The sequence below is a fragment of the Oncorhynchus masou genome, chromosome 29 (assembly GCF_036934945.1).
Source record: "Oncorhynchus masou masou isolate Uvic2021 chromosome 29, UVic_Omas_1.1, whole genome shotgun sequence".
NCBI lineage: Eukaryota > Metazoa > Chordata > Actinopteri > Salmoniformes > Salmonidae > Oncorhynchus > Oncorhynchus masou.
The window spans coordinates 74,851,784-74,867,794 of NC_088240.1; the positions used below are offsets into that span (position 1 = coordinate 74,851,784).

The 16,011-nt window shown below is 46.8% G+C and overlaps 1 protein-coding gene across 1 annotated transcript in view; it reads right to left on the reverse strand.

Moving 5' to 3' along the window:
- Positions 1–14,680, reverse strand: part of LOC135520531 (rho guanine nucleotide exchange factor 1-like) — an 83,144-nt gene extending 68,464 nt beyond the window's left edge. Inside the window, 3 exon segments of the mRNA XM_064946148.1 lie at positions 49–162; positions 535–621; positions 14,641–14,680. Of these exon segments, the coding sequence (XP_064802220.1) occupies positions 49–162; positions 535–621; positions 14,641–14,667 (228 nt within the window). The 5' untranslated portion in view covers positions 14,668–14,680.
- Between the last annotated feature and the right edge of the window lie 1,331 nt (positions 14,681–16,011).

Consider the following 16,011-nt stretch of genomic DNA (forward strand, 5'->3'; position numbering starts at 1 on the left):
CACACACACACACACACACACACACACACACAGCACTGTAGTTCTCACCAGGGAGGAGCAGTCAAACTGCAGGATGACGTGCTGAAGGAAGACCAGCAGGTGGGTTGGCCGACTCTTCACTAGCTCTATACTGGTGAAGTGACTGCTGTGGTCATCCACCGTCTGGGATGGACAGAGAGGGGGGGGGGGGTTAGAAACAGTAGATATATTGAGGGAGAGGTGAGGAATAGAGGAGGGAAGAAGGAGACAGTACAGAGTGACAGATTAGATAGAGGACATTGGTGGACAGGGAATGAGGAGGAGAAGGATAGAGAATGGAGTATGTGAGAGGGACAGATTAGATAGACAGGGAATGAGGAGGAGAAGGATAGAGAATGGAGTATGTGAGAGGGACAGATTAGATAGACAGGGAATGAGGAGGAGAAGGATAGAGAATGGAGTATGTGAGAAGGACAGAGAGAAAGGTCAGAACAGATATGATCATTCATCAGTCTATTGTTCACTACAGTTCATTGTCATCAGGAAGTTACTCACGGGGTCCAGATCATTCTCAAAGTCCTCATCCTCGGCCCCGATGATGCTCATGGCTGGGTTAGACCACTGAGCCCCAAACGCTCCCCCCTACAGACAGAGACACAGTTAGACCACTGAGTCCCAAACGCTCCCCCCTACAGACAGAGACACAGATAGACCACTGAGCCCCAAACGCTCCCCCCTACAGACAGAGACACAGTTAGACCACTGAGCCCCAAACGCTCCCCCTACAGACAGAGACACAGTTAGACCACTGAGCTCCAAACGCTCCCCCCTACAGACAGAGACACAGTTAGACCACTGAGCCCCAAACGCTCCCCCCTACAGACAGAGACACAGTTAGACCACTGAGCCCCAAACGCTCCCCCTACAGACAGAGACACAGTTAGACCACTGAGCCCCAAACGCTCCCCCTACAGACAGAGACACAGTTAGACCACTGAGCCCCAAACGCTCCCCCTACAGACAGAGACACAGTTAGACCACTGAGCCCCAAACGCTCCCCCCTACAGACAGAGACACAGTTAGACCACTGAGCCCCAAACGCTCCCCCCTACAGACAGAGACACATCTGGGACAATAAACCGAAAATGATTGACACCGAACATACCGATCACTTATCTATCCTCCACCGACCATACCGATCACTTATCTGTCCTCCACCGACCATACCGATCACTTATCTGTCCTCCACCGACCATACCGATCACTTATCTGTCCTCCACCGACCATACCGATCACTTATCTGTCCTCCACCGACCATACCGATCACTTATCTGTCCTCCACCGACCATACCGATCACTTATCTGTCCTCCACCGACCATACCGATCACTTATCTGTCCTCCACCGACCATACCGATCACTTATCTGTCCCCCACCGACCACACCGATCACTTATCTGTCCTCCACCGACCACACCGATCACTTATCTGTCCTCCACCGACCACACCGATCACTTATCTGTCCTCCACCGACCACACCGATCACTTATCTGTCCTCCACCGACCACACCGATCACTTATCTGTCCTCCACCGACCACACCGATCACTTATCTGTCCTCCACCGACCATACCGATCACTTATCTGTCCTCCACCGACCACACCGATCACTTATCTGTCCTCCACCGACCATACCGATCACTTATCTGTCCTCCACCGACCATACCGATCACTTATCGCCGGCATTTTGCTCATATCCGTCATCACAATAAGTAGCCTATACTAGAGAAATGTGAGGTTTGAAATGAAATAAGTTTGCTAATGTGGGTGATTGATAATGGGACAATTTTTAAACTGTGGTGCACATTAATGTTATAAACTCATAGTTCTATTTATTATTATGATTCAATTCAGGCAATTAATTGTGATGTGGAGTTTTGGCACCATGAGGAGACAGAAAAGAGAGAGAGGACATTACATCATCTGACTCCACCACAACCTGCTGAGTGACACTGCAAAAGTAAACCCACACCGACCTCGGCCTCACCCACCACATATATATATATTTCCTTCTTGACTGTAAGTGTGTGTGGTGGGTGAGGCCGAGGTCGGAGTGGGTTGACTTTTGCAGTGTCACTCAGCAGGTTGTGGTGGTGTCAGATGATGTAATGTCCTCTCTCTCTCTTTAGCATATATATATATATATATATATATATATATAGGCTACCCCAGGGGTGGGCGACCCTGGTCCTGGAGGGCCGCAGGCACTTCATGGTTTTGGTTTAACTGACATGGTAGATCAGGTGTGTTGATGTTAGACAATCACTGAACTGATCAATTAGGTCAGGTGTGGTATCTAGTTAGGACAAAATCCTGCAGTACCTGCGGCCCTCCGGGAAAAGGGTTGCCGACCCCTGACCTAGTCTATAGGACCCCATAATCACACTACTAAAGCCTTGTTCACACTACAGGCCATAATGCTCAAATCCATTTTAGAATACTGACTGTCCAAACAGCAAGTTACAAGTGACCAAATCATGTGTGTTCAGACAGCAGTCATTAGCTGACACGGCCAAGCTAGTTGTCATAGTAACCACTGGTGTTTGGCAGTGGTGTAGCAAAGATTTTTTTTACAAATAAACCAAGATAGACCACAGCCTGTCACTTCAAATGGAAACAAATGAGTCATAGTGGGCAGGAGGAGGTGGGCAGAGCCAAGCACAAGTTGGTGAGATTCTATTGGCTCGTTCTAGCACACATTTGTATATTTCCATTAAGGAACGCCTACTCTGTGAAGTGTGCAATAACTCAATTCACCTTTTCACTTGTTCTAAACAATGCCATTTTTTAAAACCTTAGCAACGGGTAAAGTCTAGACAACTTTGTCCACTCTGTTCGCAAGAGATTATAGTTTTGGGAACAGAAAACTGTATTCAGATCAAATGTTTAATCATTGATAAAATGTACAGAATGTCGGCCATTGGGCTTCCGCTCACTGCCATATTTGGTAGTGAGTGGGAACGCCAAGTGGATGCTTCACATTTATACACCCGGTGAAATATCTTCCTCATTGTTCTATCTGCGGGTGTACGCAGACTGGTGGTGGTGCCCGTGTTTCCTATCACTCAGAAGTTATGTATCAAGTGAAAGTGGCTACCCTGGGGCGGCAGGGTGGCCTAGTGGTTAGAGGTTGCAAGTTCATATCCCCGAGCTGACAAGGTACAAATCTGTCCTTCTGCCCCTGAACAGGCAGTTAACCCACTGTTCCTAGGCCGTCATTGAAAATAAGAATTTTAAGAAGTTAAGAAGTTAAGAATCTTAAGAAGTTCTTAACTGACTTGCCTAGTAAAATAAAGGTAAAAAAATAAATAACAATGCCTGCCATGGACGTTTCCCAGTTGCTTTGAATGTTCCAAAATCATAGTGTAAGAACACTTAAAGCCTCAAAGGATAAGACGGTCCAGCTTTCAAAAGGAGTCCTTATTGGCTAGCCACAGCAGTCAACTAACTAGCTAAGTAGCGGTTAGCTTTCTAGCACATTCACTAATTTGCTTGTCAAACTGTCAAGATATGCCAAATAACTGTCGAAAAACCACTTGAGGGCAAATAAATCAGATTTGACTGTTCTAAACTCTGGTTAGGGAGGGGGGTAAACTCTGGCTAGGGAGGGGGTAAACTCTGGCTAGGGAGGGGGTAAACTCTGGCTAGGGAGGGGGGTAAACTCTGGTTAGGGAGGGGGGTAAACTCTGGTTAGGGAGGGGGGTAAACTCTGGTTAGGGAAGGGGGTAAACTCTGGTTAGGGAAGGGGGTAAACTCTGGTTAGGGAAGGGGGTAAACTCTGGTTAGGGAAGGGGGTAAACTCTGGTTAGGGAAGGGGGTAAACTCTGGTTAGGGAGGGGGGGTAAACTCTGGTTAGGGAGGGGGGGGGGTAAACTCTGGTTAGGGAGGGGGCGGGGTAAACTCTGGTTAGGGCCTTTGCTTGCTTATCACGACAGGTCATTACTGACGCAATTGACTGCAAGAATATACAGGGGCCAATTTGAATTCTCCAATCAATTTTTGGAGAATGGCTAAATATCTAGCGCCATTAAAATCCTGGAGTGTTTGACTAATTAAGTAGAATCAAGGTGCTTTCTGCAAATCACAAATTCCTCTTCCTCCAGGCTCCTCTGAAACATTTAGATTTGGGATCGTAGCTTGGAGGGAGTTAGAGAGAGCGATACATATTTTAACCCAGGGGAAACAGTTGAACATGCCTTGCCAAAACCCAGTTTACAGCTGAGCATTCAACAAAGTTGAACTAACAATGCCCTGAGGGAGATGGGTCCCCGTGAGAACTCACAACAGTCAGTGACAGCTAGTCCAGAAACAACCCCCAAACCTTAAACTCTACCCCTAGACCCTAGGTTACACCTTCAGTATTGGCAGATCTGTAGACTGTGGGAATGGAATACGCTACACCAGCAAAACCTTCTGCAATAACTTCTTTAAATGCATGTGTGTGAATGAGGATGTGAGCTGGTGGGTGTGGGCCTGTGAAAGTGTAAAACATATTTTGAAGAAAGAGTTCAGCGTATCTAGATGACTGAGGTGCGATAGCAGCAAATGTGTGTTGGGTTTGAGAGTGAGGTTAGGTAAGTGACAGAGACTAAAATAGCACATTGTCTTGTAAGGAGAAGTGGTGTTGCTGGTATGAGTTCAGAGGCTTTAGAGGTCAAGGAGAGAGGTGGAAAAATGGAGTTGGAGGAGGAGAGAACATGTGGTCCTTCGCGGTCATGTGTAGAGGTAAGTAAACCAGGGAACTGAGTGGAATGCACAAACGTGCACCAACACATGCACAAAGTAGGGTGAAATAATCCCACACACCAGTTGGTAAACCTTCCTCTCAGCACCACACATACCGAACTCCGCTGTTGGTAGCCTGAATCAACCAATGCCTGGGCTGCACTTACTGTAATCTTGTTCACCACACACACTTCTGCCCAATGCTATGTGGAATTAGCTTGGGAACGAGGTGGAATGTAAAGTAACACCGCTGCAGTAGCCCATAATTTACCCAACCGTACAGTTACATCACCATGGCTACCACAGAGGCTGAATGCACTGCTGCCTGGTGGAACTATGAAATGCTGTCACATGAAGTAGTATCCCCCACTACAGTGCAAACATGGGGAGTCTGCTGTTACAGACAGTGTTGGGATATTATAGCTTAAATCTGAGAGGGTCTATGTGGGAGGGTCCCTTCTACTCTCCTCTCCTGACATACTGAACATTCCACAGCATGGCACCAGACTACACCAGTCTCTTCCCCTTCTCATCTCCTTGACTTCTCGTCCCCTTTCCTTCTCATCCCGATACACGAAAAAGGCTGGATGGGGCTGTTCTGACAGTGAGCAAAGGAGATAAACTATTACAGACTATTGGGATGTGACTTGGTGAGGAAAGGAGACAAGGAGAGGAAGTTTATTCAGGCCATTATTGGGACGTGGCCCAGAAGAGCAGGAGAGCCCTGGAGCTCCTGAGGCAGCTGTGCCACTCCTCCCACGCTCCTCTCCCCCCTCCCCTTTTGTCACATTCCAACAATAATTAGCTAGGTGTCAGCTGGCATCAATCTATTGATAGCTATCAGGCATACGTGCTGCTGTACTTGGGTGTTTCTGTGTGTGAATGTGCAGAGGAGGGCTTGTGTGTGCGTCTATTATAAAGCACCTGTTACAACTCCTAAACGTCCCTTTTTCAGGACCCTGTCTTTTAAAGATAATTCGTAAAAATCCAAATAACTTCACAGATCTTCATTGTAAAGGGTTCAAACACTGTTTCCTATGCTTGTTCAATGAACCATAAACTATTAATGAACATGCACCTGTGGAACGGTCGTTAAGACACTAACAGCTTACAGACCATAGGCAATTTAGGTCACAGTTATGAAAATTTAGGACACTAAAGAGGCCTTTCTACTGACTCTGAAAAACACACACAAAAAAAGATGCCCAGGGTCCCTGCTCATATGTGTGAACGTGCCTTAGGCATGCAGCAAGGAGGCATGAGGACTGTAGATGTGGCCAGAGCAATAAATTGCAATCTCCGTACTGTGAGACGCCTAAAACAGCACAGTAGCAGACCACGTGTAACAACACCTGTATAGGATCGGTACATCCAAACATCACACCTACGGGACAGGTACAGGATGGCAAATGCACAACCCCTCCACAACCCCTCCATCATTGCTCAGACTGTCCGCAATAGGCTGAGAGAGGCTGGACTGAGGGCTTGTAGGCCTGTTGTAAGGCAGTTGCCTATGGGCCTATACTCCGGAGCGGGATCGATTTGGAAGTGGAGGGTCGTCATGGTCTGGGGCGGTGTGTCACAGCATCATCGGACTGAGCTTGTTGTCACTGCAGGCAATCTCAATGCTGTGCGTTACAGGGAAAACATCATCCTCCCTCATGTGGTACCCTTCCTGCAGGCTCATTCTAACATGACCCTCCAGCATGACAATGCCACCAGCCATACTGCTCGTTCTGTGCGTGATTTCCTGCAAGACAGGAATGTCAGTGTTCTGTCATGGCCAGCGAAGAGTCTGGATCTCAATCCCATTGAGCACTTCTGGGACCTGTTGGATCAGAGGGTTTTATGAATTCCCCCCAGAAGTGGAAGAGTGGGGTAACATCTCACAGTAGGAACTGTCAAATCTGGTGCAGTCCATGAGGAGCAGATGCACTGCAGTACTTAATGCAGCTGGTGGCCACACCAGATACTGACTGTTACTTTTGATTTTGACCCCCCTTTTGTTCAGGGACATATTATTCAATTTCTGATAGTCACATATTTGTGGAACTTGTTCAGTTTATGTCTCAGTTGTTGAATCTTGTTATGTCCATACAAATATTTACACATGTTAATTAAGTCTGCTGAAAATAAACGCAGTTGACAGTGAGAGGACGTTTCTTTTTTTATCTCCATTTTCACTTGAAACTCATTCATATTATATGGTTATTCAACATGTTTTGTTTTACAGCATTTCTTAGTTCCACCAGGCAGGTCACTGTGAGAGAGTTTTAATAATAACCACTGAGTCACTGTTACACCAGCTCTTGCACCAAGACCACAATCCCCATTGTGTAACCGTTTAAGTAAAAAAACACCCACCGTGTCACTATTTACACAACCAATAAAAACGCAGGACACTGATGGGCCAATGGATGAAGCCTTAGACAGACCCTTATGCAGTGGTGGAAAAAGTACTCAATTGTCATACTTGAGTAAAAGTAAAGATACTTGAGTTTGTTTTTTATTAAGGTAAAAGTCACCCAGTAAAATACTACTTTAGTAAAAGTCTAAAACTATTTTGTTTTAAATATACTTAAGTATCAAAGGTAAATGGAATTGCTAAAATGTATTTAAGAATCAAAAGTAAAAGTATAAATAATTTCAAATTCCTTATATTCATTTTCTTGTTTATTTTAATTTACAGATAGCCATGGGCACACTACAACACGCAGACATAATTTACAAACGAAGCATGTGTGTTTAGTGAGTCCGCCAGGGCAGAGGCAGTTGGGATGAGCACCTTCTCTTGATAAGTGTGTGAATCGGACCATTTTCCTGTCAAAATGTAACGAGTACTTTTGGGTGTCAGGGAAAAAGTATGGAGTAAAAAATACAAATAGTAAAGTAGATACCCCAAAAAACTACTTAAGTAGTACTTTAATGTATTTTTACTTAAGTACTTTACACCACTGCCCTTATGTGACTGGTGAGAGTCATATAGTACAAATAAAAGCAACAAAGAAAGCGAGGGTTCTACAGTATCTATCAATCATAGAACCCAGTCTTTCATCCCATATGAAAACATAAAGTTTTTATAAGTACCAAACATCCATTCATTGTGTCAGCTTAGGTCACTCTTCACCCCAAACACCCGGTCCCGCACAAGAGCCTGTGTCCGGTCCCCTGTGCCACTATGACAGCATGGCCCTGAAATAGAGCAGAGCCCTAATGGAAGCTCAGCTGTGTCTGTGCTCTTTTTATCTGGCCTTCTCATCAGGCAAGGCTTCATTGCACTGAATGAGTCCGGGCTTCTCTGGGGTCCTATGGCCCTGGCCGGGCTCCGAGGGGGTGTCCCCAGAGGCGCCTGAGTAGAAAAGGAGCGGGAGGCACACAGACAGGAAGTGGGTGTAATTTCCTCAGGAAACGATAAGAGCCATTTCCTGTTCGACCTGACTGCAAGAGTCAGGTTGAAAGATCGAGAGAGAGCGAAAGAGAAGACGAGAGAGAGAGGAGGGAGATGAGGAAGGGAGGAGAAGGGATGAGGAGACGAGAGAGAGAAGAGAGAGATGAGGAAGGGAGGAGAAGGGATGAGGAGACGAGAGAGAGAGGAGGGAGATGAGGAAGGGAGGAGAAGGGATGAGGAGACGAGAGAGAGAGGAGGGAGATGAGGATGAGGAAGGGAGGAGAAGGGATGAGGAGACGAGAGAGAGAGGAGGGAGATGAGGATGAGGAAGGGAGGAGAAGGGATGAGGAGACGATAGAAGAGGAGAGAGAGAGAGAGAGAGAGAGAGAGAGAGAGAGAGAGAGAGAGAGAGAGAGAGATGTGTGATGGTGTACAAAATGAGAAAGAGAGAAAGAAAGATAGAAAGAGGAAGGATGGAGTATGGCAGAGGGGAACAAGGTCAGGGGTGAGATTAAGAAATGACACCCTTCTCTTTACTTGAACTGTGCTCATCACCTCTGTCACTCAGGAGAGGAAGTTGGTAAATATTTCATGAACGAAATCAACCGAAGAAAGATAAATAGAGAAACAGAGAGTCGAGGACACGTGGGAAACACTGAGATAAGGTCTGAGAAGCACAGTGAGGCCCCAGTACCGCTGCCTGCCTGTACCATGTGCTTCATAAACAACAGGTGTAGACTAACAGTGAAATGCATACCTATGGGCCCGTCCCAACAATGCTTATTTACAGTTCATTCATTAACCCAACAAAAATGCAATGTGTGTGGTGTGTTGGGCAATGCAGGGACTGAAGTGTGAAATTCCTGGGCTAACTCAAGTTAATGAAGGATAATCATTCATAGCTGACAACTGTTGCAACACCACTGTGGTCAACACATTTACATCAACACTGCAGATTACACATGGCAGTCCAGATTAGATACATTGATATTCCAACTGCATGTGAGATTAGGGATTAAATACAGTTGAAGTCAGAAGTTTACATACACCTTAACCAAATACATTTACTCAGTTTTTCACAATTCCTGACATTGAATCCAAGTACAAATTCCATTTTAGGTCAGTTAGGATCACCACTTTATTTTAAGAATGTGAAATGTCAGAATAACAGCAGAGATAATGATTTATTTCAACATTTATTTATTTCATAACATTCCCAGTGGGTCAGAAGTTATCATAACACTCAATTAGTATTTGGTAGCATTACCTTTAAATTGTTTAACTTGGGTCAAACTTTTTGGGGAGCCTTCAACAAGCTTCCCAAAATAAATTGGGTGAATTTTGTCCCATTCCTCCTGACATAGCTGGTGTAACTGAGTCAGGTTTCTAGGCCTCCTTGCTCGCACACACTTTTTCAGTTCTGCCCACACATTTTCTGTAGGAATGAGGTCAGGGCTTTGTGATGGCCACCTTGACTTTGTTGTCCTTAAGCCATTTTGCCACAACTTTGGAAGAATGCTTGGGGTCATTGTCCATTTGGAAGACTCATTTGCAACCAAGCTTTATCTTCCTGACTGATGTCTTGAGATGTTGCTTCAATATATCCACATAATTTTCCGTCCTCATGATGTCATCTATTTTGTGAAGTGCACCAGTCCCTCCTGAAGCAAAGCACCCCCACAACATGATGCTGCCAACCGTGCTTCACGGTTGGGATGGTGTTCTTCAGCTTGCAAGCTTCTCCCTTTTCCCTCCAAATATAACAATGGTCATTATGGCCAAACAGTTCTATTTTTGTTTCATCAGACCAGAGGACATTCTCGTTTTACTGTGGATATAGATACTTTTGTACCCGTTTCCTCCAGCATCTTCACAAGGTCCTTTGCTGTTGTTCTGGGATAGATTTGCACTTTTCACACCAATGTTCATCTCTAGGAGACAGAACGCGTCTCCTTCCTGAGTGGAATGACGGCTGCGTGGTCCCATGGTGTTTATACTTGCGTACTATTGATATACAGATGAACGTGGTACCTTCAGGCATTTGGAAATTGCTCCCAAAGATGAACCAAACTTCTACAATTTTTTTCTGAGGTCTTGGCTTATTTCTTTTGATTTTCCCATGATGTCAAGCAAAGAGGCACTGAGTTTAAAGGTAGGCCTTGAAATACATCCACAGGTACACCTCCAATTGACTCAAATGATGTCAATTCGCCTATCAGAAGCTTCTAAAGCCATAACATAATTTTCTGGAATTTTCCAAGCTGTTTAAAGACACAGTCAACTTAGTGTATGTAAACTTCTGACCCACTGAAATTGTGATACAGTGAATTATAAGTTAAATAATCTGTCTGTAAACAATTGTTGGAAAAATTACTTGTGTCATGCACAAAGTAGATGCGCTGACCGACTTGCCAAAACTATAGTTTGTTAACAAGAAATTTGTGGAGTGGTGGAAAAACAAGTTTTAATGACTCCAACCTAAGTGTATGTAAACTTCTGACCAACTGTAGGTACAAAAAGGTCCCCAAATTAGTCATACATATATACAACTCAATGTCAAGAGATAACTAGCTACTAGAACAGTTTACTGCCTGGCCTTGTAACTATTTGTAGGGTTAATCAGTACATAGTATTGGTTAAAAAGAGATTGTCATTCACAATACAACATACTGTAGTATCAGACTAAGTGGATGTTCCAAAAGAGAGAGATCTAACACAGAAGAAAGAATCAACAGAGGCAAGGAGATGAGAATGAAAGAGTAAAAGGAGAGAACAGAGAGAGGTAAAGAGAGAGAGAGAGAGCGAGGGAGAGAGAAAGCGAGGTAGAGAGAGAGCGAGAGGTAGAGAGAGAGAGAGAGAGAGGGGGAGAGAGCGAGAGAGAGAGAGAGAGAGGGAGAGGGAGAGCAAGGTAGAGAGAAAGAGCGAGAGCTCGGTAGAGAGAGAGAGCTCGGTAGAGAGAGAGAGCTCGGTAGAGAGAGAGAGAGAGGTAGAGAGAGAGCGAGGTAGAGAGAGAGCGAGGTAGAAAGAGAGCGAGGTAGAGAGAGAGAGCGAGGTAGAAAGAGAGAGCGAGGTAGAGAGAGAGAGCGAGGGAGAGAGAAAGCGAGGTAGAGAGAGAGAGAGCGAGGGAGAGAGAAAGCAAGGTAGAGGTAGAGAGGGAGGGAGAGAGAAAGCAAGGGAGAGGTAGAGAGAGAGAGCGAGAGGTAGAGAGAGAGAGCGAGGTAGAGAGAGAGTGCGAGGTAGAGAGAGAGAGAGCGAGGGAGAGAGGAAGCGAGGTAGAGAGAGAGAGATCGAGGGAGAGAGAAAGCAAGGTAGAGGTAGAGAGGGGGGAGAGAGAAAGCAAGGGAGAGGTAGAGAGAGAGAGCGAGGTAGAGAGAGAGCGAGGTAGAGAGAGAGCGAGGTAGAGAGAGAGCGAGAGAGAGAGAGAGCGAGGTAGAGAGAGAGAGCGAGGTAGAAAGAGAGCGAGGTAGAAAGAGAGCGAGGTAGAAAGAGAGCGTGAGGTAGAGAGAGAGAGCGAGGTAGAGAGAGAGAGCGAGGTAGAGAGAGATAGAGAGAGAGAGAGAGGTAGAGAGAGTGAGGTAGAGAGAGACAGCGAGGGAGAGAGTGAGGTAGAGAGAGAGAGCGAGGTAGAGAGAGAGCGAGGTAGAGAGAGAGCGAGGTAGAGAGAGAGCGAGGTAGAGAGAGAGCGAGAGAGAGAGAGAGCGAGGTAGAGAGAGAGAGCGAGGTAGAGAGAGAGCGAGGTAGAGAGAGAGAGCGAGGTAGAGAGAGAGAGCGAGAGGTAGAGAGAGAGCGAGGTAGAAAGAGAGCGAGGTAGAAAGAGAGCGAGGTAGAAAGAGAGCGAGGTAGAAAGAGAGCGAGGTAGAAAGAGAGCGTGAGGTAGAGAGAGAGAGCGAGGTAGAGAGAGAGCGAGGTAGAGAGAGATAGAGAGAGAGAGTGAGGTAGAGAGAGACAGCGAGGGAGAGAGTGAGGTAGAGAGAGAGCGAGGTAGAGAGAGAGCGAGGTAGAGAGAGAGCGAGAGAGAGAGAGCGAGGTAGAGAGAGAGCGAGGTAGAGAGAGAGAGAGAGCGAGGTAGAGAGAGAGAGAACGAGGTAGAGAGAGCGAGAGAGAGGTAGAGAGAAAGAGCGAGGTAGAGAAAGAGAGCGAGGTAGAGAAAAAGAGCGAGGTAGAGAAAAAGAGCGAGGTAGAGAGAGAGCGAGGTAGAGAGTGAGGTAGAGAGAGAGCGAGGGAGGGAGAAAGCAAGGTAGAGAGAGAGAGCGAGAGGTAGAGAGAGAGAGCGAGAGGTAGAGAGAGAGAGAGAGAGGTAGACAGAGCGAGAGAGAGGTAGAGAGAAAGAGCGAGGTAGAGAGAGAGAGAGAGAGGTAGAGAGAGAGCGATGTAGGGAGAGAGGTAGAGAGAGAGAGCGAGGTAGAGAGTGAGGTAGAGAGAGAGCGAGGGAGGGAGAAAGCAAGGTAGAGAGAGAGAGTGAGAGGTAGAGAGAGAGAGCGAGAGGTAGAGAGAGAGAGAGAGGTAGACAGAGCGAGAGAGAGGTAGAGAGAAAGAGAGCGAGGTAGAGAGAGAGAGCGAGAGAGCGGGCGAGGTAGAGAGTGAGGTAGAGAGAGCGAGGGAGTCAGAAAGCAAGGTAGAGAGAGAGAGCGAGAGGTAGAGAGAGAGAGAGAGAGAGGTAGACAGAGAGAGAGAGAGGTAGAGAGAAAGAGCGAGGTAGAGAGAGAGAGAGAGAGAGGTAGAGAGAGAGCGATGTAGGGAGAGAGGTAGAGAGAGAGAGCGAGGTAGAGAGAGAGAGCGAGGTAGAGAGAGAGCGAGGTAGAGAGAGAGAGCGAGGTAGAGAGAGTGCGAGGTAGAGAGAGAGAGGTAGAGAGAGAGGTAGAGAGAGAGCGAGGTAGAGAGAGAGCGAGGTAGAGAGAGAGCGAGGTAGAGAGAGAGCGAGGTAGAGAGAGGTAAAGAGAGAGCGAGGTAGAAAGAGAGCGAGGTAGAAAGAGAGCGAGGTAGAGAGAGAGAGCGAGGTAGAGAGAGAGCGCGAGGTAGAGAGAGCGCGAGGTAGAGAGAGAGAGCGAGGTAGAGAGAGGTAAAGAGAGAGCGAGGTAGAGAGAGAGCGAGGTAGAGAGAGAGCGAGGTAGAGAGAGCGCGAGGTAGAGAGAGAGCGAGGTAGAGAGAGAGCGCGAGGTAGAGAGAGGTAAAGAGAGAGCGAGGTAGAGAGAGAGCGAGGTAGAGAGAGAGAGCGAGGTAGAGAGAGAGCGAGGTAGAGAAAGAGAGCGAGGTAGAGAAAGAGAGCGAGGTAGAGAAAGAGAGCGAGGTAGAGAGAGAGCAAGGTAGAGAGAGAGAGCAAGGTAGAGAGAGAGCGAGGTAGAGAGAGAGAGCGAGGTAGAGAGAGAGAGCGAGGTAGAGAGAGAGAGCGAGGTAGAGAGAGAGAGCGAGGTAGAGAGAGAGAGCGATGTAGAGAGAGAGAGCGAGGTAGAGAGAGAGAGCGAGGTAGAGAGAGAGAGCGAGGTAGAGAGAGAGCGAGGTAGAGAGAGAGCGAGGTAGAGACAGAGAATTGTCAGGAGGATGTGGGAGGGAGGGAAACAGCTATGCTGAAAGTGGTGTGAATATGCCCTCATACCACATCCTCTCTACCCATCCCTCTTTCAGTCCACTTCTCTCGCTCTCTTCCTTCCCTCCCCGTACTCTCTTCTCCCCTCCCTCTCCACCTTCAAATCAATCTCAATCGCCAGGTTGCAGTTGTAAATGAGAACTTGTTCTCAACTTGACTACCTGGTTAAATAAAGGCGAAATAAAATTACAAATCAATCTTGGTTGGTATGGCCACTCCAATACAGTCAAGCCACTCGTGACCAGAACAGTAGAGCCAATTACGTAATTTGCAGCCATTACGCACTGGCTAACATAAGACTAGCAACTCAAAAAATTCCTAACCCCGAGAACAGCAGTGATGTGTAAAATCCCCTGCATCTCTTTCTCTGTCCCTATTGCCTAACCCTTAATGCCAAAATATACTTCCATACCCCTGACAACTCCTTGGCATTACTTTCCCTACCCCCTATTTTTCTCTTGCTCTCCACGTAAGTGGTCACTGTTTCATGCTTTATGGAAACATTGGATAGACGAGGGCCAATCGACTGTCATGGAATGGGTACGCATTGAGCCTCCCGCCTATTTAACTGCTTCCAAATGTGTGTGTGTGTTGGTGTGTGTGTCTGGATAGTAGGGTAATTGCGCAGGCCAAACACAGAGGCCTTTGATTACCGTTTGGGTCGTGGAGAAACATTCTCATTCATTCAGAAGGCATGTGTGTGTGTGTGATTGTGTTGGCAGGCCACGTTTTACCACCCCTATGACCAGCGGTGGCTGATGAGGACTTGAGGACTGCAGCACATAAAGCAGCTATGTCCGGCCAGAGTGTTGGAAGAGCTTTCCCAGAATCCCAATCTGGGCTGGCTCTGAACATGGAGGTAGCAATACCGCCGCCCCTCCATGACGGTACGGCCCACATAACTCACCAACCATGCAACGCAGTCCTGCTGCATTCACATCCTCCATCTTAACAAAAAGAGACATCGCTCTATTACTGAGGCACCATGAACCACATACTGCAACAAGCATCATTATTGGACATTTCTGTTACATTTCTCAGAGAAAATGGCCTAATAATTACTCTCTTCAGATTTAGTCATACAGCTCCGTCTCCCCTTATTCTAACCAGACTTTTAGAACTTAATGTGTATACAACTCATTCAGAGATGTAAATGTTAAGATAGTGTCATGTCCTAGGGCCCCTTCTCGTTGATTACACTGGAAACCTCATAAGCCCTGCTGTACTGTCAACATGGAGGGGTAATTTGAGGCTGCTTGTTCTCGTGATGGTGGTGTGTGTCTAACCTAAAGTCCCACTTCTTGCAAGTTATCCCACCCACCCCTATCCCTCTCTCTCCAGCCATCCATCCCCAAGAGTAAACACAGTCCATGAAGCTCAGTCTTTTCCAGCCTGACCCTGGGAATGAAAGAGCTCCTTCTCTCCCTCCTGTTCTCTACCAGTCTGACTCACATTCTGACTGAGGGTAGAGCTGTTTCCTTGTCACACCTGTCTGTATGTCTGCCAGCCAACACAAAAAGAGACACACAAACACAAGGCCTAATACAAAGACATAATACACAGACAACTGTGTACCACATACAGTATGTACAATTAGACTATGTGCGCGCGCACGCACACACACACACACACACACACACACACACACACACACACACACACACACACACACACACACACACACACACACACACACACACACACACACACACACACAATCAGGGCTTGGGTATGTCACCACCTTGCACACATGTTCAGCTCCATTCCCCTGTCTCTACCTAGTGTATCAGAGGACAGTGGGTTGGTCCTGGACTGTTCTGAACTACATGGCTGTGCTGCAGGGCTGACACAGCACACTGACAGACAGGAGAGAGAGATAAGCACTTATACTCTACAAGCTGACAGTAAACCAGAGCTACCTGTGTTCACCTGAGAATACCCCTGAGCTAGGCTACCTGAGAATACCCCTGAGCTAGGCTACCTGAGAATACCCCTGAGCTAGGCTACCTGAGAATAACCCTGAGCTAGGCTACCTGAGAATAACCCTGAGCTAGGCTACCTGAGAATAACCCTGAGCTAGGCTACCTGAGAATAACCCTGAGCTTATCTACCTGAGAATAACCCTGAGCTAGGCTACCTGAGAATAACCCTGAGCTAGGCTACCTGAGAATAACCCTGAGCTAGGCTACCTGAGAATAACCCTGAGCTAGGCTACCTGAGAATACCCCTGAGCTAGGCTACCTGAGAATAACCCTGAGCTAGGCTACCTGAGAATAAC